At 36.5% G+C, this 23011-nt stretch overlaps 2 protein-coding genes across 2 annotated transcripts; both read right to left on the bottom strand.

Annotated features, from left to right (window-relative positions):
- Positions 1-2298: 2298 nt before the first annotated feature.
- LOC100962693 (olfactory receptor 10T2) lies at positions 2299-3246 on the bottom strand. Its single transcript, XM_003795225.1, has one exon. The coding sequence runs from the start codon at positions 3244-3246 to the stop codon at positions 2299-2301; it is 948 nt and encodes a 315-aa protein (XP_003795273.1).
- Positions 3247-15981: 12735 nt separating this feature from the next.
- Positions 15982-16926, bottom strand: LOC100963539 (olfactory receptor 10K2). The gene has a single exon (XM_003795386.1). The coding sequence runs from the start codon at positions 16924-16926 to the stop codon at positions 15982-15984; it is 945 nt and encodes a 314-aa protein (XP_003795434.1).
- Between the last annotated feature and the right edge of the window lie 6085 nt (positions 16927-23011).

Below are 23011 nucleotides of genomic sequence, written 5' to 3'. Positions count from 1 at the left end.
AAGTCAGGGGCTTCCCACTTAGATTCCCCACCTTGGCTGCTGGAGGTTCTGTTCCCCCTCTTTTGCTCCCCCCCTTTTACTTATCATGCTTATCAATCTTTATCCCTGTCAATAAAAAACAATAAAAAAATTTTAAAAAATCGTATGCACTTAGTTTTTAAGGAAAAATGAATCAACTATACACCCATAATATCAGCATAATTTGCTTTTTTGTGTATTATATTTTTTCTCATCTATAGAAAAATATGTTTTTATATAGATGAAAACATACAATAGAACCTTCTTACCTGCCCAACAGATCTAGATAATTTGTTGATTAATCCAAAAAGTCTGACAGAGCTGAAAATCAAAAGGATGGCTTATACAATAAAATATTTTATTTTAACTCAAAGTATTTAAATGTGCCTATATTTATAAATATGATGTTTTCTCTTAGGGTTTTACTTAGAAAATGGACTACTTATATAGAGTTGTTCAGAGCACTTATGGCATAAGCACACCCATAAAACATTACATAAATTCTGGTAAATTTAAAGATAAGCAGCCACTTAGGGACATTTGAAAAATAATCCAAGTAAGTAAGACTTCCAGATTTTTTTTATTTTTATTTTTTTTGCAGTTTTTGACCGGGACCAGATTTGAACTTGCCACCTCTGACATATAGGACCAGCACCCTACTCCTTTGAGCCACAGGTGCTGCCCGACTTCCAGATTTTTATGATTTTTTCCTGGAACTTATTAGGTCTTTCTAAAACAAGCACATGCATCTATTAGAAATGAGCAGGGTTTTTTTTTTGCAATCATATTTCACCAGGTTACATAGTCTAAAATTACATTTCACAAATAGAGTAAATAAATATAACTGCTATAAATAGTTTTGAGAACAAATACAGTACACAAATAGAGTAAATTAATACAATTGCTATAAATAGTTTTGAGAACAAATACATCTGGCAACTTGTAGGGGCTGAAACATAAAAGCACGATTTAAAGCAATCTTTTCAACATGAGTGTTGATTGTGCTGTTGGAATCAGGGTTCTTTACAGAGGGAGTAGAGAATGCTGGTTAATCTGTGTTATAAAAATATTTTTCTTATATGTGATTTTCACAGTCATATAAGTAATAACATAACTTTCCATTTGTGTGATTTAATACATTTTTGACAAATCAGGTGATTTTTATTCCATTTTGCGTTGAGCCTCTGGGCAGAATAAGAGTATAATAAACAGTAATTCATTCTCTTATCTAGAATACAAACACCAGGCTAACTAGATAATTCCCATAGTCACTCACTCAAAGAAAAATTAGTTGTCCAGAAGAAAAAAATGAAGTCTGTTCAATTTCAATAGTTTTAAGTAACAGATGCATGTCAAAGGGTGGGGTCAGAGGCTATAACATAATATTAATAGAATTCTAGAGTAATATTAATAAAAATCTGGAATTAAGTTTTGAAAAAAATCAACAATTCTGGTAATTGTAACTAACATTTTTGTCACTGGAAACCTAGTGCCTTAGCATTGACGTCTTGTTCCCTAAGACCTGGTTTAAATTTTCTCTCCTCTCTTCCCATTCCACTAATTCCAAACTTTTTTCTCTTTCAGGAGGAATAAATATTTGTTCTTTTGATTTTCATGAAACTTTATTTATACCCTTTTAATAGATATGCTTATCTTATATTATTGTAATTTTTTTTCAGTGCTCGTCCTTCCATTTACCCTCTCTCCACTTCCATAAACTATAAATTAGTTTATCTCAAACTTCTCTCCTTGGTAAATAGGGAATCCACTAGAGTGTTTACTAGGTGAATGTCTGTGCCCTAGGTAAAATGCTCCCAGCCACTTCAGATCCCATTCTTTCTTTCATCCAGCAAAGCAATCTTTATCCTGACTTTTATTTGGGGTTGTGTTTTCCCTTGAAAACCTCTCATAATTTTCTCTTTATGTTGTGTGAATTGCTTCTTTTCTTTTTTATTTTGTTTCCATTTCTTTTTTCTTCTCTTCTTTTCTTTATTCTTTTCTCCCTTCACTTCCCTTCTCCTTCCCTCCCCTCCTCCATCCTTCCTTTCTTCCTTCCTTCTTTCTTTCCTTCCTTCCTTGGCACTGGGCAATGTAGGGTGTACGTTGACTTTAACTTTTCTTACATGGGAGAAAATAAAAAACGCAACAGAGTCTTAGTTCTTGGAAACACTGTCCAAGACATTTCTAAAGCATAATCTAAGTCATGTCTCAAAGGTCAGAGAAAATCTCATGCCTTCAATTTCTTCCATGACTTTCCTAGTTAATTTTTTAATTTTTTTGTTAGCTCATCTTGTTTTCTCCAGGCATTCCCAGAACTCTTTTCAGGGCAGTTTTTACTTCCTGGTTCCTCAAACTGTAGACAAGAGGATTAAGTAGGGGAGTAACCACAGTGTAGGTCACTGCCACCAATTCATCCTTGTCTGAGGCAGACTTGGACTTGGGCCGAAGGTAGATGATAGAGGCACAGCCATAGTGGACGAAGACCACAGTGAGATGTGAGGCACAGGTAGCAAAAGCCTTCCTCTTACCCTCAGCCGAGGGGATCTTCAGGATGGTGTTAACTATGAAGCCATAGGAAATGAGAATTAACAGAAAAGGCACCATGATTACCAAGATGCTGAGGCTGAATAGAACCAGCTCTTTCACATGGGTATCAGTGCAGGCTAACTTGATCACAGGTGCCATATCACAGAAGTAGTGGTTGATCCTGTTGGGGCCACAAAAAGGCATGTCACAGATGAGATTGGTGGCCACTAGAGCAATAAAGAAACCTGTGACTCCTGACAGAGAAACCAGCCCCAACCCTAGCCTTTTATTCATGATGAGTGTGTACCTCAAGGGGTGACAAATTGCTACGTAGCGGTCATATCCCATCACAGCAATGAGAAAACAGTTGGTGCAGGCAAAACCAAGGAAGAAGAAAAGCTGGGTGGCACAGGCCACGAAGGAGATAGTCTTGGTCTCTGAGAGCAAGTGGACCAGCAGCTGAGGGATGATGACAAAAGTGTAGCAGGACTCAGAAAATGAAAGGATAAACAGGAAACCATACATGGGAGTGTGTAGAGTCCGGTGGAGGCGAATAACAGTCATGATGGTCACATTGGCCAGCAAAATTGTCAAGTACAGGAGAAAGAAGATGACAAAAAGCAGCAGCTGGAGCTCCCCCAGGCTGGAGAAGCCCACCAGGATAAACTGCGTAACCACTGTGGTTTTGTTGAAACCTCGCATCTCGATAACTTTTCTCTGAATGCGTTTGGGAGGGACAAAGTGATAACTATTATTGCAATAAACACATTTCCCCAATGCCTTCACTTTACATTGTCAGACTCAGAATTTTAACATCTTTCTGTCTCAGTCTATCTGAATTCAGACATTCTCTTGATGATTTTTACAAGAAATTACTGACCTGCAGTAACAGGGAAATGACTGCCTGTGTTACAGAAACACTCACAAGTTTAAAAAGCCATTTAATGTTTTCCAAAACTATTTGATAAAATGAGAGAAAATTCTCAGCTTAAGAAGATTACCTTTACTATGGAAAAGACAATTTAAATAGTTTTCCTTGTACTGTATGGAACTCTTTACATGTATGTTCAGTTCTAATATGTTGGTTTCTTTTCCTAATATCATTATTCATTTAATTAGCATCATTATAAAAGCATTACAAGTCTGTGCCTGAGAGCATGCACTCAGGATCCAGAATTCTAGAGTTTAAATCTTGCTCTTGCCACTTTGTGCTATGAACCTCGGTGGGACTCAGTTTTTTTCATTTGCATAACACAAATAATGGAGCATATACTATCTAAGGCCATAAAAAGAATTAACTGACGCAGTACATGTAGAAGCGGAAATTCATGGGTTATCTGTATTTGCCTTTGTTCTACACATCCGTGGTCACAGGAGTAGAGAGACAAATATCCAGGTCTGCTACCCAAACACTAGAAAATCCTGGACCTCTGAATCAGGACATTAGTTCCTTGTATTTGACTCTATTTTCTTATCTTTGCAGTTTTTTTAATCAAGTGAAGGAATTTAAATATGCGTAGTTAAATATAAGATTGCCCTTTTCATGTTTTTAAAAATTAGTTTTCTTTTTATATTTAACTGACAAATAATAATTATATATACACTATTTATGGGGTACAGTGTGATTGATGTTTAATACATGTATCCATTGTGGGATGATCAAATCAGAGTTCTTTAATGAATCTACACTTTTTTCTCTTATGTAAGGGGTCTCTAGTCCTTGGGTTGTCTTTCATGAGTCTAGCACATGTTCTGTATGTTTATGAATTTGGAAAGGGGCGTAAGCATAAAATCTGTGTCACAGGCTATGGCAGTTCTCCCTGTAAGACAAAATAGATGGATCATCCCTTGGGATAAGAGAGAAACAGAAGACAAAGGCCAAGAAAAAAGGGAAGGAAGTAGCAAGAATGCACCTTGACTCTCTTGCAAATGAAATAGTCCAGAAGTGTCAGGGTAAAAGGAAAGAGAAGAGACTATTTCTGGAACTTTACATTACGTAAAGTCTAGGCCATTCTTCCTCCAAGAAGCCAAATTATTTTTAGTTTCGGAATCAGGTTCAGAGATTTGGGAGAAACCAGGTATAATATATGCACCACTCAGCATTTCTCAGCTTGCTGGCTACTTATTAATGGCTATAAAATGTAAGGACAAATTTGTGTATGTTCACTATTCATCATCTGTGCCATGATTGATCTGCTTAAGTAGTTCCATGTGCCTGCTATAACAGCCTTTTCCTCTGTATCGGAAAACAAGATATTTTTATATGAGCTACCTCATTTTGAGCCTCATGTCCTGCTGGATAGCTCAAGTGTTTCTTACCTTATCTCACAGGTAAGGCAGTGCACTAAGTGCCCTCTCCTCGGCCAAGTACCCTGTGAGAACCTTCATCACTGCACTTAGCATGTTGATTTGAATTCATCTCCTTATATATTTTATTTCCTCTATAGATTATATTTCTTATGGGCAGAAACAATGTGTTTTATTAATGGTTGAATCCCTAGCATATTACATATGTGTAGTTTGTCATGCTCTCAAAGTTTTTGAGCTGAATAGAGTCTAAAAAACCTAAATAATATGCTCAAGTGGTAGCCCCAGTACTGGAATTTGTCTTGTAACTTCTAATTAGCTTTTTACCGACCACATTTTATGCCACCTGTTCTTTACCTTACGGTAAGATTATCTCCTTATGTGCTTTTTTTTTCCAGGGGACAAAAACATAGCACCATACTGCTTGTTCATGTAAAACTTATTTTACCACTTCTGACTTTTCTGGAATAATTCAATTTTAATCACCTGATTTTCTGAAATTATCAAATTTTGCAATATGTACTCTATTCTCTTTAATCTTAAAATTAGGGAGATGACAAAAGAGGACAAAGGGGTAAGAAAATAGGTAAATCAAGGCTATGGATGGTGAATACGCTCAAAGATGAGGACAGTCAAGAGGATGCTGCTAAATTTCAGTCAGTTTATAAATCGAACAGCTTTCAACGTCTCCCGAAATCCTTAACTTCTCAAGAATTTGGATATAGGAACAATACTCTTTATTCTTGGCCGTAACTATAGTACTATTTTTATGCCTGTTTTCATGCTGTTTCATATACTTGTTTTCTCATTGTTTTCCATATTCAAATCCCCTTCATGACTCATGTTCTTCAATAAAACTTCACTAACTGTTAGAGCCCCCATAGATGGTCTTTCTCTTCATAACTCTTAGGGATCTCAAAATCATGGATATGTCTGAATAGGTTGGATACCACTTTGCATTACTTTATAATTAATTTGTCTATATAGGTGCCTCATATCCCTACTTATATTGTTTCTTTGGGGAAAGGGCCATGGCAATATATTCAAAATGATCTGTAGCCCTCAACAACAGTACTGGACATATAATAGACTATCATTAAATGATTAATATGATGGCATATTTCATTTCTGTGTTTTCTCACTTATAATTTTTTTCTAGAATGTGTTCTCTGCTTTTCTACTATAATTCATATCATTCTTAAATTTTTTATTTTTCTTAAAATCATCTTTTATTTGAAAAAGAGAAATTTCCACTGATGAACTTTCTTGCTGTCTTTTCTATTACTGCTCTATTTCTATTACTTTATGCTTCCAAAGTTCAGTTTGCTGCGTTACGATGTGTGGTGTGTGTACATATATGTGATTGTATTTGTGTAGGATGTGGGGTGTGTGGGTGCATATATGTGTTTGTATGTGTGTATCTGTGCACTCAATCAGAGCAGGCGCATTTTCATTTCAAGAAAATGAGCAAATACATTTTTGCTTTGGTGCAGAATCTTTTTCATAACAATAAAAACAATTTATGCAAGTGTATTCAAATTAGAAACCTGTTAGAAAATGTTTTTTTTCCCTCAGATAGTAACTGACGAAGAAATACACTTACCCACTTATATTTAAAAGATCAAGGAAGCTGACATGTGACTTTGAGTTTGGTGACTTACAGTCTTGTAGGTCTTTTGAATGTTGAAAGAGGAAGATGAAAGTCAGTGGTAAAAGCAATGACATTTGTCCTGGAAAATTAAATGATTGAAAGGAAATGCACTGGAACATTTCATAAAAGGTTTATTTGGACACTTAGACATCCAAACCTTTTTTAAGTCTTAAATAAGAGGCTGAAAATAGCCTCATCTGTATTCATATGTCAAGTTAGATTCTATAATTGGATTGGAGAGTATGTGTAGTCTTCTGGGAATCTAAGGACTAGGGCCTTCTGAGATTTAAGGACAACTAAAGCAAGAGGAAAATAAATGACTAAACTTGGACAGGAACATCTAATTTAATACCAGAAGAAAATAATTCAGACAGCAAAAATCTTTTTATCTCTGTAAAGTGCTAAAAATGTAGATAAGTATTCTTTTGGTATGGGGATGTTTAAGCACTTTCTGACAAAAAGGCTACAAAAAACACTGAGATGTCAGGAGAAACCAAGTTCTCCAAACAAGTCATTCACATAAAGATGGCTTTCATAAGGTTTAAGAGATAAAGGCAAGGGTTGGTGAATGCTGGTATGCTTGGCACTGAGGGAAATTATGTAGGTAACTCCTGTCTTGTTCCTATATCCAATGTTTGAATATAAATTCAAATAACTGAATTTTTTAATTCTTTCCTAGGAATTGTATGGGAATGACTTTCATTAAATAATTATTCTTTCAGTGCCATGATTTGAAAATCACCACATTAGGCATTATAGTGATACAGAGATAAGTAAAATATATGAATTGATCAGATTAGCAGAGCAGACAGATATAAGCATAGCTATGTGCCACAAGAGGCATAATAAAGCATGTCTCAACAAGCAGCAAGACAGATGGAAGGATGGGCACCCCCCAGCCAAGATCCTCTTAAACATGACCAGGTTGAGATTCAGCTAATGACCTTATGAACAAAAACATTCTCAAATAAAACAGCTAAATGGAAGTGAAAGCATGCTGGAGCTTTAACCAGTGGTTTTTTGGGTGTGTAAACAGAGAGTTGAAAGACACGCCACTAAGGAACACAGAGCCACAAAAATAGACTAGGATGGGCTACTGACCTTTGTGAAAAAAGAGTCAGAATAAAGAAAACCTACTTGTTACCCTAATGGGCAATCTGTCCACGTTCATTCCAGGGAGGCACTTCAAGCCACACCAGGGTGTACCAGGGAAGCTCTTCAAGCCATATCCCTATACCCCAGCCAAAGGCTTTCAGTTGACATACCCCTTCTGAGTTGACAGGACAACCAGGACAAAACAAAGAGTACATTTACCATGTTAGAGTATTCAGAGTTTACTGATAGACATAGAAAATCTCTACAAAAGTTAAAATAAGGCTTAAAGAGGGGTGATGGAAACAGCTCACCAATCTTTACTCCATTACTCCAATTTCTATTTCTTATATACCCGAAGCTATCCTTTTTCCAATGTGCTAATTCTCTCTTAATTTGTATAGTTCAAAGCAAAGATCACATTAACCCTTAGCATAACTCAGCAACCTATTACAATATTTCACTTCAAAAGTTAATCTCCTAAATCAACCTGCCTAAACTACTCAAGATAGGCATCTTTAGGGTGGGAGCTAAATTTATAAAACAGTAAGATGGGAGACAATGAAGGTCAGGCAGGATCTCAACCAACCAGACCAGCTGTGTCAAATGAGAGATAGGGGATGAAGGTCAAGCAGGACCTAAATCTACCAGACCAGTTGTGTCATGTCCACCTTAGCCTGCATGTCTCCATCTTATTCTCACTACATGCGCTTTCACCCTTGTGTAAGGTCGACATCTGTTGTGGAATCAGTCTCAGACACAGCATCATTCACTCAGCAAGAAAAACGACTTCCTCTACCTTCTCACTACCCTCCCTCAGTCTACACAAGTATCCCCTGCCCTGTTGTTCCCTCTGCCTTTGAATAAGTTCATTTCTACCTTAGTCTTCTCTGGTCCTATGCTTTGTTTCGTCAATTTTAACTGTTTCCCTCAGGGTTGCTCTCTGCTTTCCAGAGATCCCTTTGCATAATTTTCAGAGACCTCTTCAGAAGTATAAGCATTAAGAATAAAATGTTACTACTGAATGTTTTGTACCACTAACATACTCAAAGAGGAAAGGAGCGAGGAGGAAGACAGAGAACTCCTGTTTCTGGTAGTGGCAAGACTGGTTATTTGAACAAATCTTTTGAAAACAAAGTTGCTGGAAAAAATGTTTCTAAAATCTTTATAAATATACTGACAGGTCAAAATCTGAGAGAAAGCAAAAATCCAGAGGGGAACACTAACAATTGATTCTACTTTGAGGATATTTATGTAGCTGGATGGAATTATAAGCCTAAACTGTTGATTTGAAAGAATCATGGGACGGGCAGTGCCTTTGGCTCAAAGGAGTAAGATGCTAGCCCCATATGCTGAAGTTGTCAGGTTCAAACCCAGCCCTGGCCAAGAACTGCAAAAAAAAAAAAAAAAAAAAGAAAGAAAGAATCATGGGTTGAGGCTCACAGAAATTAAAGAAATGCCAGTGTCTAAAGCGGAAGTAAAAAATTAGTTATTAACTATATTTTCTATGGCCAGCTGTGGTAGATAGCTTGAGCTCCTAGTTCTAGACCATCCTGAGCAAAAGCAAGACCCCTTCCCTACTGAAAATAGAGAAACTGGCAAGAGGATCCCTTGAGCCTGAGTTGGAGGTTGCTGTGAGCTATAATGCCAGGGTACTCTACTCAGTGAGACAGCTTGAGACTCTGTCTCAAAAAAAAAAAAAAATAGATATTAACTATGTTTTCTAGTTTCCATATCTGATGCTCTGACATTTGGGCCCTTTCTGATCAGGGAAAAACTGTCCATCCCAGAAATAACAAATAGGTTTCCTTTCATATGCAAATGATCATCTCAGATGTTATACCCTCCATTGCCTGCTTTTTCAGGCTCTTAGGCTGAGAGACACCATTCTTTCAACCTAACCACCCCAGGGCCCAGCATCAGACAATTCAGGATAGTTCCAGAGCCCAAAGAATTGTTCAAAGTGAACAAACCTAACTCTGCTTAACTTCCTACCCAGTCTTGCCCTTACTTTCCTCAAAATTACTATGAAGACTCTCCCAAAGTTCCCTTCACTCTCTCTGCCTACAACTGAACTTGTGTTCTGGTGTTTTCTCCAGGGTGCTTCATGTGTGATGTGACCTGCCACTCTACTTGCTCCCTGGAAGGTTATGGAGCTAAAGTTGAAAGATTGTTCCAACGTGCAAGACAAAAGGAAAATGGAGGCCCAGTTTGTGCAATTAAAATGCCTTTATTTCACCTGGATACAGGTGGGGTAAGATTTCCAACCAGGGAGAAATCCACGCATGGGCAATGCTGAATGGGATTTTTAAAGGTCAGGAGGGTGGAGGTTGGGACATTCCCTTTTCTGGACTGGACATCTGTTGTAAGGTTGGGGGTTGGCCCATTTGCCTTTCCTAGGTGGGACATCTGGTGGGAGAGAGTAGTGAGTTGATTGTTTTAGGTGGGTCCACACCATTTGGGTGGGATTTTATCCTATCTCTCCCCCAAATCATGAACTATGAATGATAAACTATCTTTCATTGGCAATTATCTCTTGATATGCTGACCTCATCATACCTGTATGAAACTAAAATCTACATTTTGAAATATTTTTAAGAAGAAGAGCCAAGTTGGAGAACTGATACTACTTGACTTCAAGCCTTACTGTAAAGGTAAGCAATCAAGACAATAAGGCATTGGCAAAAGAAAAGACAAATAGAAAGGGGCAATCAAGACATGAAAAGAGGCCTTAAATGCATATTTCTAAGGGAGCATTCTGAAAAGGCTATCCACTTTATGATTGCAATTACATGACATTCTAGAAAAACCAAAACTATTGACATATAATATTAGAATTGAGAATATGTAACCTTATGAATTTGTGAAAATATGTAAAACTATACAACACAAAACCTGTTGTAAAATATACGGACTTTGGTCAATAATGTTGCATCAATATTGGTTCAATAAATATAAAAAATGTGCCACAATCATTTTAGATGTTTATAATAAAAATAATTGTGTGTGTGGGTGGAGGGACATAAGGGAACTTAGTATTTTCTGTGCAATTTTTCTGTAAGCCTAAACATGCTCTAAAAATAAAATCTACTAAAGAGAAACAAATAGAAAGACATCAAATTTTAGTAGACTTGATATGTAGAGAAATAAGCTAGGCATAGCATGATTCTGTTTGTGTAATCACTGAAAGAAAGGTCAAAACTATGGTGATAGAAGTCAGGATAGAGCTTACATTTGGAAATGTAATATTTGGGAAGGGACAGAATAGAGCCTTGTAGGATTCATATAATATGTTAACTTACTTATTGGGTAGGTTCAGTTTGTAAAAGAATTTACCAAGTTATGCACTCATGATTCATGTGCTTTTCAGTATATGTATTATGCTTTAATTAAAATATTTACCTTAATTAAAATCACAGGTAAGGAGTTCCTCTTTTGGGAATGGTGAACCATAAAGTTTTGGCCAACCCACAAATTAGTAACAACTAGGAAAACTACAAAAAATATTGGAAAAATAAGATTGAAGATATTAGAGCCTAATAAGGGACTAGGCTCCAGGAAAATCAGGAAAACAGTAGGTGTTATCTTAGTATTTGAGAATATTTCCTCATAAGGAGAACCGGAAAGTTCTGGAAGATAAAAGTCAAGAGGTTGACACACCAGTAGCAACAGTTCATGGACCACCATGGGGTGGATGGGGTTGTGGGACAGGTGTATTCCTCACTCATCCTCACTAAGCAAGAAATAGATCAACTTTCAGAAGGACTGAACTCTGTTTCAAATAGCTTTAAACTCAGGTAAAGCTGAGTTGAGACTCTATTTAATACCCAACTTCTACAAGTCTCTACTCTGAACAATAAATCATGGTGGTATTTGGGGTCTCTTGGGATTTTTCTAAGTTTACCAGCTGTATCCAATAATCCTCAGAAAGTCTGGGTGTCTTCTTTTACCAAGTACACAGATACCTTTATAAATGGCAAAGCTCTGTCTTGGGAAACATGGATCCAGATCCTCAGGATGTAATTGTGGTCATATTGTAGTGTCTTTCCTTAAAATTACCCATCTTCTCTCACAATGAAGGAGTTTAAGGTTTGGAAACCAGTATAGGATTATCAATTGTGTTAGAGGATATGAATTAAAAACTGGCAAATTAACTCACCTGTCCATTAAATGTTCCATGTATGTCAAACAGCAATTCAGTTGGTTGCATGTATTTTATTTCTAGAAATCCCTCATCAATTAGCCATTTCTGTATATCTCGGCAGGTGAAAACACTAATCACCACCTTAAATTTTGGGTTTGTATTGGTTATTGTGCATATCTTTTGTCTGACAAATATGTGCAGCTTGTCAGCTTTCACCCTCTAGAATACTGTTATTCTTACTGATAGCAGTGAACTTAATTTCTTGGCAGCATCTTCACCTTCATCTCTAGTCTACCAATGACAACTTCCATAGAACTCTTCAAGGATATTTATAGTCTTTTCACTGATGCATTTACTGATGCATTTATTAATGAACTGGAGAGCGATCATTTTCAGATCTTTTGGGTAATGGCGGTTAGGGGTTGGCTGAGGAGTTGTCCAAAATACTACTATTCCAACACATCCATTTCTATGAGTCTTTGTATTAATTCCTTTATAGTGTGTAACAAAAATGGTGGTATTTCTAGATTGTTAGCTCTAAGTCAATGTTTAGTTTAGGTTTTGATTAGTGGCCTATTAATGCTACTTTTAATGTCAAACTATTAATATCACTTTTGAATTCATGAATCAACATATTGAATTCTAAATCTCAAAGGCATGCTCCTATAGTAATGAATTTGACTGGATTGAGGTTTATGTTTCTTCTCTCTTAGTTTAAAATCTTTATACTTCTTTCTTACATCTTTTGTCCTAACTCCTATAAATACAAATTGGATGGTCTTTACATTTTTTTTTTTTTTGGTGTTTAAGCTATCTGTTCACAGAGGTGACCTTGTACTTCTCTATCCAGCTTACACTGTGATGTACCTGTTTATTAGGAAATATCAGGAAATATATATCACAAAATTACTCACATCCTTACTCAGTGGTTGCACCTGGGGTAATTGCCCCATCACTTAACTTTGTTTATAGGCCTATGACAAGACAGGAATTTAAATAGTAACTTTATTAAATTACACACGAACTTTATGTCCACCCTGTATAGATACAGGTCAACTATAGATATAGTTAGGTCAACAAATGATGGTCAGTATTATTCATAATACCTCTCCCTTCCTGAAGCATCCAAAGGATGCCAATAAGAACAAAAGAAGGACAACTGCAGGGGAAGAAGAAGTGAAAAATGACGCAAGGAAACTTACAAAACTAATTAACCCTCTCAAATCATGTTCATACAGGAAGTCCTCACTTAATATTCTTAGAAACTGCAACTTTAAGTGAAATGACGTATAAGGAAACCAATCTTACCCTACACTAATTGATATAACATGAGTTAAGTTCCTACATCATATTTTCTGGTCACAAAAAGATGACCAAACTTCTTAATAAAAACCCATAGCACTTCTAATATTAAACATTGAGATAAATGTGAGCTATATATACATTTAGATTAATTTTTAAGAGCAAGATAATTATATACCCAATTTTATATAATTATAACCACAGTGACAGTGGTTATTGTGGTGGTGAGTTAAACCAAGGAATAAATGTTTGCAAAGCAAAATTTGTAAGGAGCACCTCCTCCCTCCAGGCACTTCAAAAACAAATAACAAATTTGTCATGCTCTGAATGCATTTCTACCACACTATTCATTTATGCATTTGCTTAATTATTGTAGACTTTACAAATTTTATTTTACAATAATTTGTATTTATTTATTCATTCATTCACTTCCCATCCTTTTAATTCCAACTCACATGGCAGATACTAGGTACATACTAGGTTGAGGGTATCAATGTATAAATTCTGTAACTTTACTATCTGGGTTCAGCTCTTCCACTTATTAGCTGAGTGACCTTGGGCAAAGTACTTAATCTCTTTGTCTCTTGCTTTCCACACCTGTTATATTGTGATATAATATTATACACAATAAGTTGTTTGTGAATTATATTGACCTAATGTAAGCTTTAAAGTAAGGCATTATAATAGTGCCTAAAATATATTTTCTAGGAATGCAGTGTCACTCCATAAATAGCCATTTTCTCTCATCATTTACAGCATAATCTCTTCTTCTGTCAAATGATATGAAATACACCTTTTATCAGATGCTGTATTTCCATGTATGTAGCTCTTCTTTCGTGTACGAGTAGGTCTTCAATTTCTTTTTTAAAAAGGAGGGACCCTCAGTTTCTGGAATGTCCCACCTATTTCTCAAAAATCTTATGAATAATCCTTCCTCCACTTAACATAAAATTAAATAGAAAGTATAAATTAAGACCCCAGGAACTCACAAGGTGCTTCTCTCTGTTGATCTGACAGATGGCTGCTGTCCTGTCTATGGCATAAGCCATGCTTTTTTCTTGCTTTAAGAAACTTGCTTTTGCTTTACTCGTTCAACTCACTCTTGAATTCTTTTCCATGTGAAGCCAAGAATCCATTTGGCCTTCAAATGGGCCCAAGTTTTTGTATTCATTTTCTTATATCAATAAAAGAAAGGATAAAATGTCAAGAGAGTCATCCTGATATTCATGGCCTTTTAACACACAGTGTTATTCATTTGTCAATGAATGCTATTCACTTGTCAATGTTCTGGCATCTGATCCCCAAATAATATTATCCATAACTCATAGAAAGGAACAAAATTTGAAGGTAAATTATCTAAAACCAAGAGTATATCTTTTTCACAGAGGATATATGGCTTAGTCTTCTATTGTTAAAGATGAATACTTATGCATGCTACCCTCTATTAACTAAAAAAGTTATAGCCTTCAAGAGGACATTTGAGAGCATGGAAAAGGGGCATTAGTAAAACAAATCATGTGGGCTCATGTGTAAGTTCTTTTCCTCATTAGTAGGCAAGGCATTTTAATTCTCTGAGTGTCAATTTCCTCATCTACAAAATGTGGATCATAATATTTACTTCTCAGGGGTGCTCCAAAGAACCATTGTTTTAACAGTGGTGTACAGTGCAGGTGAAAACACTTATTACAGTAAACTGACTCATATTAGAGGTTACCAGTTCATTTACTGAGTTAACCTGATAGGCTAGAGGCCTGAAGTTACCAACAGAGCTCAGGAAAAGACAACTTGGTGGCCTTCTAATTAACTTTGATTTTAGTATTTGTAATCTTCAAGCCTTGTCCTTAACAAATCTCAAGCTTCCAGGAAATGGAACAAATGTAGTTGACTGACATTCTTGGCAGATGAGTTTGATATCCTATAATAAACAGGGCCAGTGAATGAAACATTCCTCTTTCTTGCCTCACACTTCAACCCCTGGAAGGTGTACGTCATTGATGAAGAGAATGGTGGAAGGAAAAAACTTAAAGACAAAGCAATCAATCAGGAGACCTTTATTAACAAGAGAATCTTGAAAAGAAATAAAATGTGAGGAGGTGTCTCTATGGTGGAACTTTCTGTTTGCGCTTTACTTCTGTAGAAAGGAGTGATGATTAAAATGTCTAACCCAAGTTCTGGCTTCAGTGCTCATAAAGACCCCTGAGTTGCATGATGAATAAACTCCTTACACAGTTTTCAATTTGGTGAATATTAAATAAAATGGGTTTAAGCTTAGCTTGCCTTTCCCAGCCACTCTCTGTAATTTTAGTTCTTCTCTTTAACCCCTGCTCCTGTGATTATCTTTAAAGTATGCTAATCAAATTTAGATTTGTGCCACAGTACAAAAAGTTAGAATAACAAATTTCTCATTAATAAACAGTGTATTTCTGTGTATTAATGGATAGCTTTGCATAATTTTCGTTACTTGAACATTATGTGGAAATATCTAATGCACCAAACATTGTAACAGTCACTTTAAGAATATCTCCTGTCAAAATTGTGATTTGACTGTACTGAAAGCCTGAGTTTCAGGAAACACTCCTACCTACAGATAGGAGCTTCCCCAGTCCCTAGAACAGAGAGTCAGGGTTGTGCCATATTTTGAAGGAATAGTGTCTAGTCTGGCTGAGATTGGGTGATTGTATTTAACAGACCCTGAATCCTAATACATGCATGCCTTCTAATAACAGCCATCTATTATATTTTACTCAAATGAAAAACTTAAATGGGCAATAACTCATGTGAGCCTGACAAGAAATTGTGTTTTTCTGAACTTTATATTTGGAGATGAAGGAGAAATGATCTCTGTTTCTGACCACAGTGCTCAGTTGTTTGATCACTTCTGTTCCAAGAATTTCCCCCTATATATCTTGCACTTTATTGTTTAGAAAGAGCCAGATCCAGATTAATGTTGTGGCAGGGAGATTGCTCTTCCCACAACTCTACGAAGAGCTGATTTGAACTCTTTATTCCTCAAGCTGTAAACCATTGGACTGAACAATGGAGTTAGGATAGTATAGGATACTGAGATGAGAGCATCTTGGCCTGAGGAGTAGTTAGACTTAGGCCTCAAGTAGATAAAGGAGGCACAGCCATAGTGGACAGTGACCACAATGAGGTGAGAAGCACAGGTGGAGAAAGCTTTGTATCTGCCCAATGTGGAAGGAAATTGGAGTATGGCAGAGATAATGTGAACATAGGACAGGAAGATCAACAACAGGGGGATAACCAGAACCAGAGTACAGAGCAGGAAGATGACAATCTGGCTAAAGTGGGTATGGTGAGAAGCTAGCTTGAGGACAGGAGAGATGTCACAGAAGAAGTGATGTAGACGGTTGGAGGAGTGGAAGGGCAGGTGAAATATCAAGGATGTGATGATCTGCGCAACAATGAAGCCACTAGCACAGGCCGTGGCCACTAGTCCCAGGCACACCCTAGGTCCCATAAGTACCGTGTAGCGCAAGGGGTTACAGATGGCCACGTAGCGATCATAGCCCATGGCCGCCAGCAGGAAGGAGTGAGAGCAGCCAAGGAAGAGAAAAGAAAACATCTGGATGGCACAGCCCAGGAAGGAAATGGTCTTCTTCTGGGCCAACAGGTCAACCAGCATCTTGGGCACAATGACAAAAGTGTAGCAAGTTTCAGAGCAGGAGAGGACGGTGAGGAAGAAGTACATGGGGGTATGAAGGGCTCTGTCAAGCACAATGGTGGAGATGATGATGGCATTGGTGCCCAGAGTGAACAGGTAGAGGAGCAGGAAGATGAAGAAGAGCAGCAGTTGCAGCCTGGCCAGGGAGGAGAAGCCCAGGAAGACAAACTCTCTCACCACGGTCTCGTTGATCTGCTCCATGAATGGCACTTCTTTGGGGAAATTTGGGAGAGGAGTTAGTGCCCCAAGAGATCCCTGAAAATTAGTAGGATCATGTGAAATTGATTATTACAGAGCACATTCTCAGATTTTGAGTTCTAACTTCATCATTACCCTTCTTTCCTGTTTTTCCAAGATATGAAGTCTATAAAATCACACAAGTGTACCATCATTCTAACACCATAGCCAAGAAATTCTTGACATTTCTCAGATTCAGACTTCCTTTCATGTCCAATCCCATGATGAGGAAAATCAGCCTCTCACTCCTAGATTATCTCGCGACACTTGTCCATTTGACTTTCTTGCATATACACTTTGTCAAAGAAATCTTACCTGCTGTTGCAACATAAGCTATTTGAATCCACACATTTGTACATAACTCACCTATTCCTCAATGGCTTTTCATTATCATTCTCCTATTCCTAAATTCCTATTTTTAGTTTTATTCTTTCTATAACTCAGACCTACATTCTGTCCAATTCTGTTTGCATCATTTCTTGGCAGAAATCATCAGTTCTCTATTCTTACACTCTCGTTGTACTAACTCTTGCTCTGTAGCTTTATTCTTCTCCCAAAGCCTTGAAGACGTTTTCTTCTTTTTCTTTCTATTCATCTATTCCAAGATGGAACACCTTCAGATCCCCTCTAATCTTTCTTCAGGAATCTTGTCCATTTTCATTACTCCTCTTAACTCCTCCTGATATCATTATGGTATTTTTCCCGTTGCCACTTTTACGTCTCTTCAATCCATCTTTTCCTTGATGACAGATTAATCTTCTAAGATATAAATTGCATTACATTGCTCAACTCTTCAGCATTTTACTCCTGTAAATAGCATATATTTCAAATTCCTTATGGTTTTCAAAGTTTTTGGTTGAGGAAACGAACTATGTTTTTGTACTTATTTATAGGAATTTATGGAATGTATCACTACTGTCCAAATATGGTGTGCCCTTCTTGCCTTTATTCCTTATTCATGTTAGTTTGTTATCTATTTTTGTTTATAGGTATTTTGTGGTTATTTTTAAGTCTCAGTCAAATCTATGCTTTTGGAGGCTTTTTTTTTTTTTTTTTTTTTACAGTTTTTGGCCAGGGCTGGGTTTGAACCCACCACCTCTGGCATATGGGGCCAGCGCCCTACTCCTTTAAGCCACAGGTGCTGCACTGGAGGCTTTTTTGCTACCTCCTGTTGAAAGGAGTTATTTCTCCCTCAGAATGTACTTAAGACATTGCCAATTTTATGTAATGTTTACTCAATTTTAAAGTATTGTATTGAATTTTTTCCATATTTCTCTTTTCTATTAGGCTTTGCTCACTTGAGGAAAAGATGTAAATTGTATGCATATTCACTTGATTTCCTGAATTCTCATCAGCATCTAGGGCCATATTAAGTACGTAGTACCTTCTCAATAAATAATTGTTATAAAATAAAAAGGTAGTTTGTCAACTTGCTATCTCATTCATCACACAACAGTCTTCTTTGAACTCAGAGAATAAGATAATCCTCAATGTTACCTCATCTTAGGCACAGAGTTTCCTCAATATCAAGAATATTAAGGACCTCTGTACCACACAGAACTAAGTTTTGCACATTCAACCTAAAAGAGAAATCTTAGTTTACAACACAAAAATGGCACTGAAGAGAGCTTCCAGACATTAGAATTCTATGTACCTAGAGTTATTTCCAATTTCTAGTACATTTGCTGCCCTCTAGAGCATATCAAAATATAATTGTGAGGAAAATTATAAAAATAACCTTACACTTATCCTATTTAAAAAGGATATTCTTAAAAATTATTACCTTAATTAATATTAAAACAATATTTATGGCAATGTATTTTACCTTAGCTGAGAGCCATAGAATCAAGATTACCAGATGTCACAAAACAAGTATTAAGCAGTGTGATTATAACTATGTGTCAGGCCCTAGGTATGTAGTAATGATACATGTTACACATTTAAATAAAGCCCAATTCAAAGCTTCAAGTTTCATGGGTGAGAAATCTTCAGAAGAAGATATTACTATTAAAAGTGTGATGATGAAATGATAAATGTGTATCTGGAATGATAGGAGCACTCAGGAGATACACACACCCTTGGAAAAGAACATATACAAACATACACAAATATGTTACTTATTTATGTTTTAGGTTTATTTACATGTGTTATGGAAAGATTCAGCTAAAGGATGCTTGGCAATATATTGTAAGGCTGGGAACCATTTAGTTTCTATACGTTTTAATCCAAATGTATAAAATAATTTAGATAAGTACAGTTTCTTCTGGAAGAGTGTGAGTATGCTTCTGCTTCCATATTATAAATTAAAGCCTTCCTACTACCTCCTCAATTCCATGAATGGAACAACTGTCCTCCTCTTCTGCTATCTTATTCTTGTGGTTGCTTGCCTAGTGTTTAATACAAAGCTTCTTATTGCCTGGAAAGTTGGTGTGTTTATTATTGATATGCTGTTATCTTTTTAATTCTATATTTTATAATTTTCAGCACTTCTAATACATTTCTACATATATGATCTAAATTTTTACCCAAACTAGCATATATAAAGTTGGGTAATACAGGAATGAAATGGGTTTTGAATCTTGACAGACGTAGGCTTTCATCTTAACTCTGGCAAGTTCTAGTGATAATGACTTTAAATTCTCTAAGGTCTATTTTCTCATTTGTATGGCAAGAATAATTCCTGCCTTCAAGGGCTACTGTGAGAATTAATTGAGATCATGTATATGAAAGAGAATGGTCCTATAAATAGGGAGGGCTCAATAGACATGCTTCCTTCATTACTTGTTCTAAATATTTTCTGAAGTGGTAGAATGTGTATTTAACTCATGTCCATGTTGGAGAAACTGACTTTTCTGTCCTTAGGAAGGGGAAATTTCAGCAGGCTTGTCTGTCCCTTGAGCATTTCCAAGTTTGATTGAAAGTAACTTGTGGTTCCATGGAGCTCCCTCCTGCACTGGTTGGGGTGGGGCAGTGTTACCAACCTTGAAGTACTGTGCAAATCCATCAGTGCTTTGTTTCCCAGGCAGGTTATCTGCACGTGCTGGAAAACAAAGGTTTTCTAAATTTTCTGTTATGCAGGTAGCAATGGGGGAGATAAACTTAGAAGATCAAACTATAATAATCTTAGTCACATACATGCATAAACTCAGGAGTCTCTCATTATGGATGCTTGTAACTATGGAGGCTACATATTATATAAAATGCAATTTTATCTAAATATTTAGGCATCAACCTTAACTATTTATTGAGATCCCAACAAATGGAGTAGATTGCCCAATAATTTTAATATTTTATGAGTTCATGATTTCTATTACCTTCTAAGCACTACAGATATAAATAAAATTATTTTTCCTTTCTCAGAGAAAAATCAAACAGCTACCCATATTATAAGACAGACTATTATAAACATTACAAAATAAGCACAACCAAATTTCCCGAACATCTCAAGGAAAAACTAAATAATATCAGAAAAGTCTTTGAACAACAAATGTCAATAGTATTTGAATGTCACCTGTAAGAGTTCTGATAAAAAAAAACTGGCGATTCTTAATGATATTACTTATGCAGATATTTTGATAGAACAAATTAATCTTTATTTTAAATGTTCACTGGCCCTGTGGACTTGAAAAAGCATGCTACTGTTTTGCTGTAGACACACACAGAAACATCCTACTTGTGAAAGAAAAACAAGTTTATGCAAGCTCATGAAAACAACAAATGCTTGTTTACTCTCCTTTTTTTGTTTTCACTTTCTTATAATAAACTTCACACTGAGGTCACAAATGTCACAGCTGTAGATGATCTTAAAGGTTGAGCCCAGTAGTTTTCATTGAACAGATGAAGCACTGACTTTCAGAGAGTGCAATGAAGACTCCAAGACCAAAATTGAGTAGACGTGTCAGCAACACAACTGAGGTTTCTTTAAACTGAAAGTGATTCCTGTAGTACTGCTCTGCCTCCTGAAGGCATGTGTTACACAGATCATTTCTGTTTTTATATAGGAATTAGTCAGGTGCTCTTTTCCTGAGTCTACTTATTTTCTAAATGCTTGTGATTCTTTTTGCACCTGTTTTTGATTTTTTTTCTTTCCAGAGGGCAGGCTTTCGTATGTCTGTATATTTCTTAGCCATAATTATTCAAAGAACACTTACCTCCTGTAGGAGGTACTATGTATTTGTTTAGATTCCATCTAAGACAGCCCTTTCTGCAAAAAGCTCATTATTTAATATTTTGTAATTAAAATATTATAAAACACCTTGTTGGATTAAATGAGAACTAAGAGTGTCTGTGTAAATTTAGGAAGAGGAATGAGTCACTTAATTTAAAATATAAACAAAATTTATGTGTACTGTTTTGCAGAAATTCACTTTAATGCTAAATAATTCTGTTTAAAATTATTTGTAGTCCACATCTTTAACTGTGACTCTCTTTCTGTAGTTGGTGGTGTACTAACATGGACCACCACCACTCTTCCTCCTCTCTTACCTGAGATGTTGGAACATAAGTCCTGCTGGGGGATAGATGTTGGTCCTGTGCATTGCCCAGTTTCTCAGTGTTGCAGGTTCCTAGCCCAAGCAAGACAGTGTCTATTATTTATAGATGGGCTCACATTTCTCCACTCTTCTTAGAGAAGCCTGAGGCATAGAAGATATAGGAGACAGAATTAAAGTTGAAGTGTTGAAAGGGGAAAGGTAAAATGGACTGGAGCCCCCTGAACTCTATTCAGGATACAGAGGTGATGATGGTCTTGGGTCTTAGACCCAGACCAAAGTCAAATGTTACCAGTCTCCTTCTGCCATTTTGTGCCAATTGATCAAAGATTGAAAGTCAGAGCTAATAGTGACCATAAAGCAATTGGCATTTCCTCTATATTTATTAGCCGTGGATGGTTCTTCTGTGAGTCTCCTGATGCCACAGCCATTGCCATGGAGATGTTTCACTGGGTTTAATTAACAGATGAGTTGATTGTGGAAAATGGAGGCAAGTCACCCAATGCCAAATTGCTCAAAATTGGGCCTGGGCATTAGGGCTCAGGGAGCAGAAGACTCTAAAGTACTCTTAGAGACAATGCTGTTCAAAAATTTGAGTAATTTTAAGCTAATATCTCAATTTTTTGTGTTATTGAAGGGGTAAATGAGAACATTTATGCAGATGTTTCATGATAATAGGTATATTGTAAAAATACCTATTATAGAACACCTTGTTGGATTAAATGAGGCTCAAAATCTGTTTTTGTTAAGCTCAAAATCTGTTTTTGTACTCATAATTAAAAGATAGTTCCTTGTTAGGCTGAGAGGGTAGATTGAGCAATGGCTTTTTACAGTGAAGGCTGTAGTTGGAGTAAGTTGAAAGGTGACTCATTTCACTATCCTAACTTCTGGCTTTCTATCTCCATCATCCGGAAATGAATACAGTAGAACCTCCCTAGCTGCCCACCTCCCTGCACTGACCACTTCTTTAAGTTGACCTCATTTTCATAGACCAAACATGTACCACATGTACCTCTTAGTATAGTAGGCCTAGTTCCTTATGTTGTCCACCTCTGTATGTTGACCAGTTTGTTACAGTCCCTTGAGCAGTCAAAACATAGAGATCCTACTGTACAGTGTGTTGTAGGACACACTAAATCAACATGTGGTAATATAAACATATCAGTTAAATTTAAAAACCCCGCATTGTTTTTTTCAATATTTTTGATTTCCACTTTCTTTGTGGTTAAGTTCTCAATTAACGTGATTTCAACATCACTTTCCATGCCTGTGTCAGTAGATGCTGAGGACCTCTAACAATGGCTCAGTGTAAACAGCAAGAGTTCATCAAGAATCTGGTTGATGAAGAAATTATAATTCTGAGAACAAAAGCCAGAAGTGATGTCCACAAAGAAGTGAGAAACAAAAAGAGTAGAACGTAACACATTTGAATCTGAATGCTGGACCTTTTTATTTTTGTTACTTATGTCTAGTAATCATTCCCACTGCTAATAGTAATATATCCCAGTTTTATCTAAATGCTTCACTGTAATGTCTTATCTAAATGAGTGTTTCAGAGA

The sequence above is a fragment of the Otolemur garnettii genome, unplaced genomic scaffold, assembly GCF_000181295.1.
Source record: "Otolemur garnettii isolate 467f Iridium unplaced genomic scaffold, OtoGar3 scaffold00091, whole genome shotgun sequence".
NCBI classification, from domain to species: Eukaryota; Metazoa; Chordata; class Mammalia; order Primates; family Galagidae; genus Otolemur; species Otolemur garnettii.
The sequence above is the reverse complement of the archived record's forward strand: the minus strand, read 5'-3'. Positions and strand labels throughout refer to the sequence as shown.

Bases quoted from the DNA above. Each gene is read 5' to 3' on its own strand.
- LOC100962693 (XM_003795225.1), bottom strand. From the start codon at position 3,246: ATGCGAGGTTTCAACAAAACCACAGTGGTTACGCAGTTTATCCTGGTG.
- LOC100963539 (XM_003795386.1), bottom strand. From the start codon at position 16,926: ATGGAGCAGATCAACGAGACCGTGGTGAGAGAGTTTGTCTTCCTGGGC.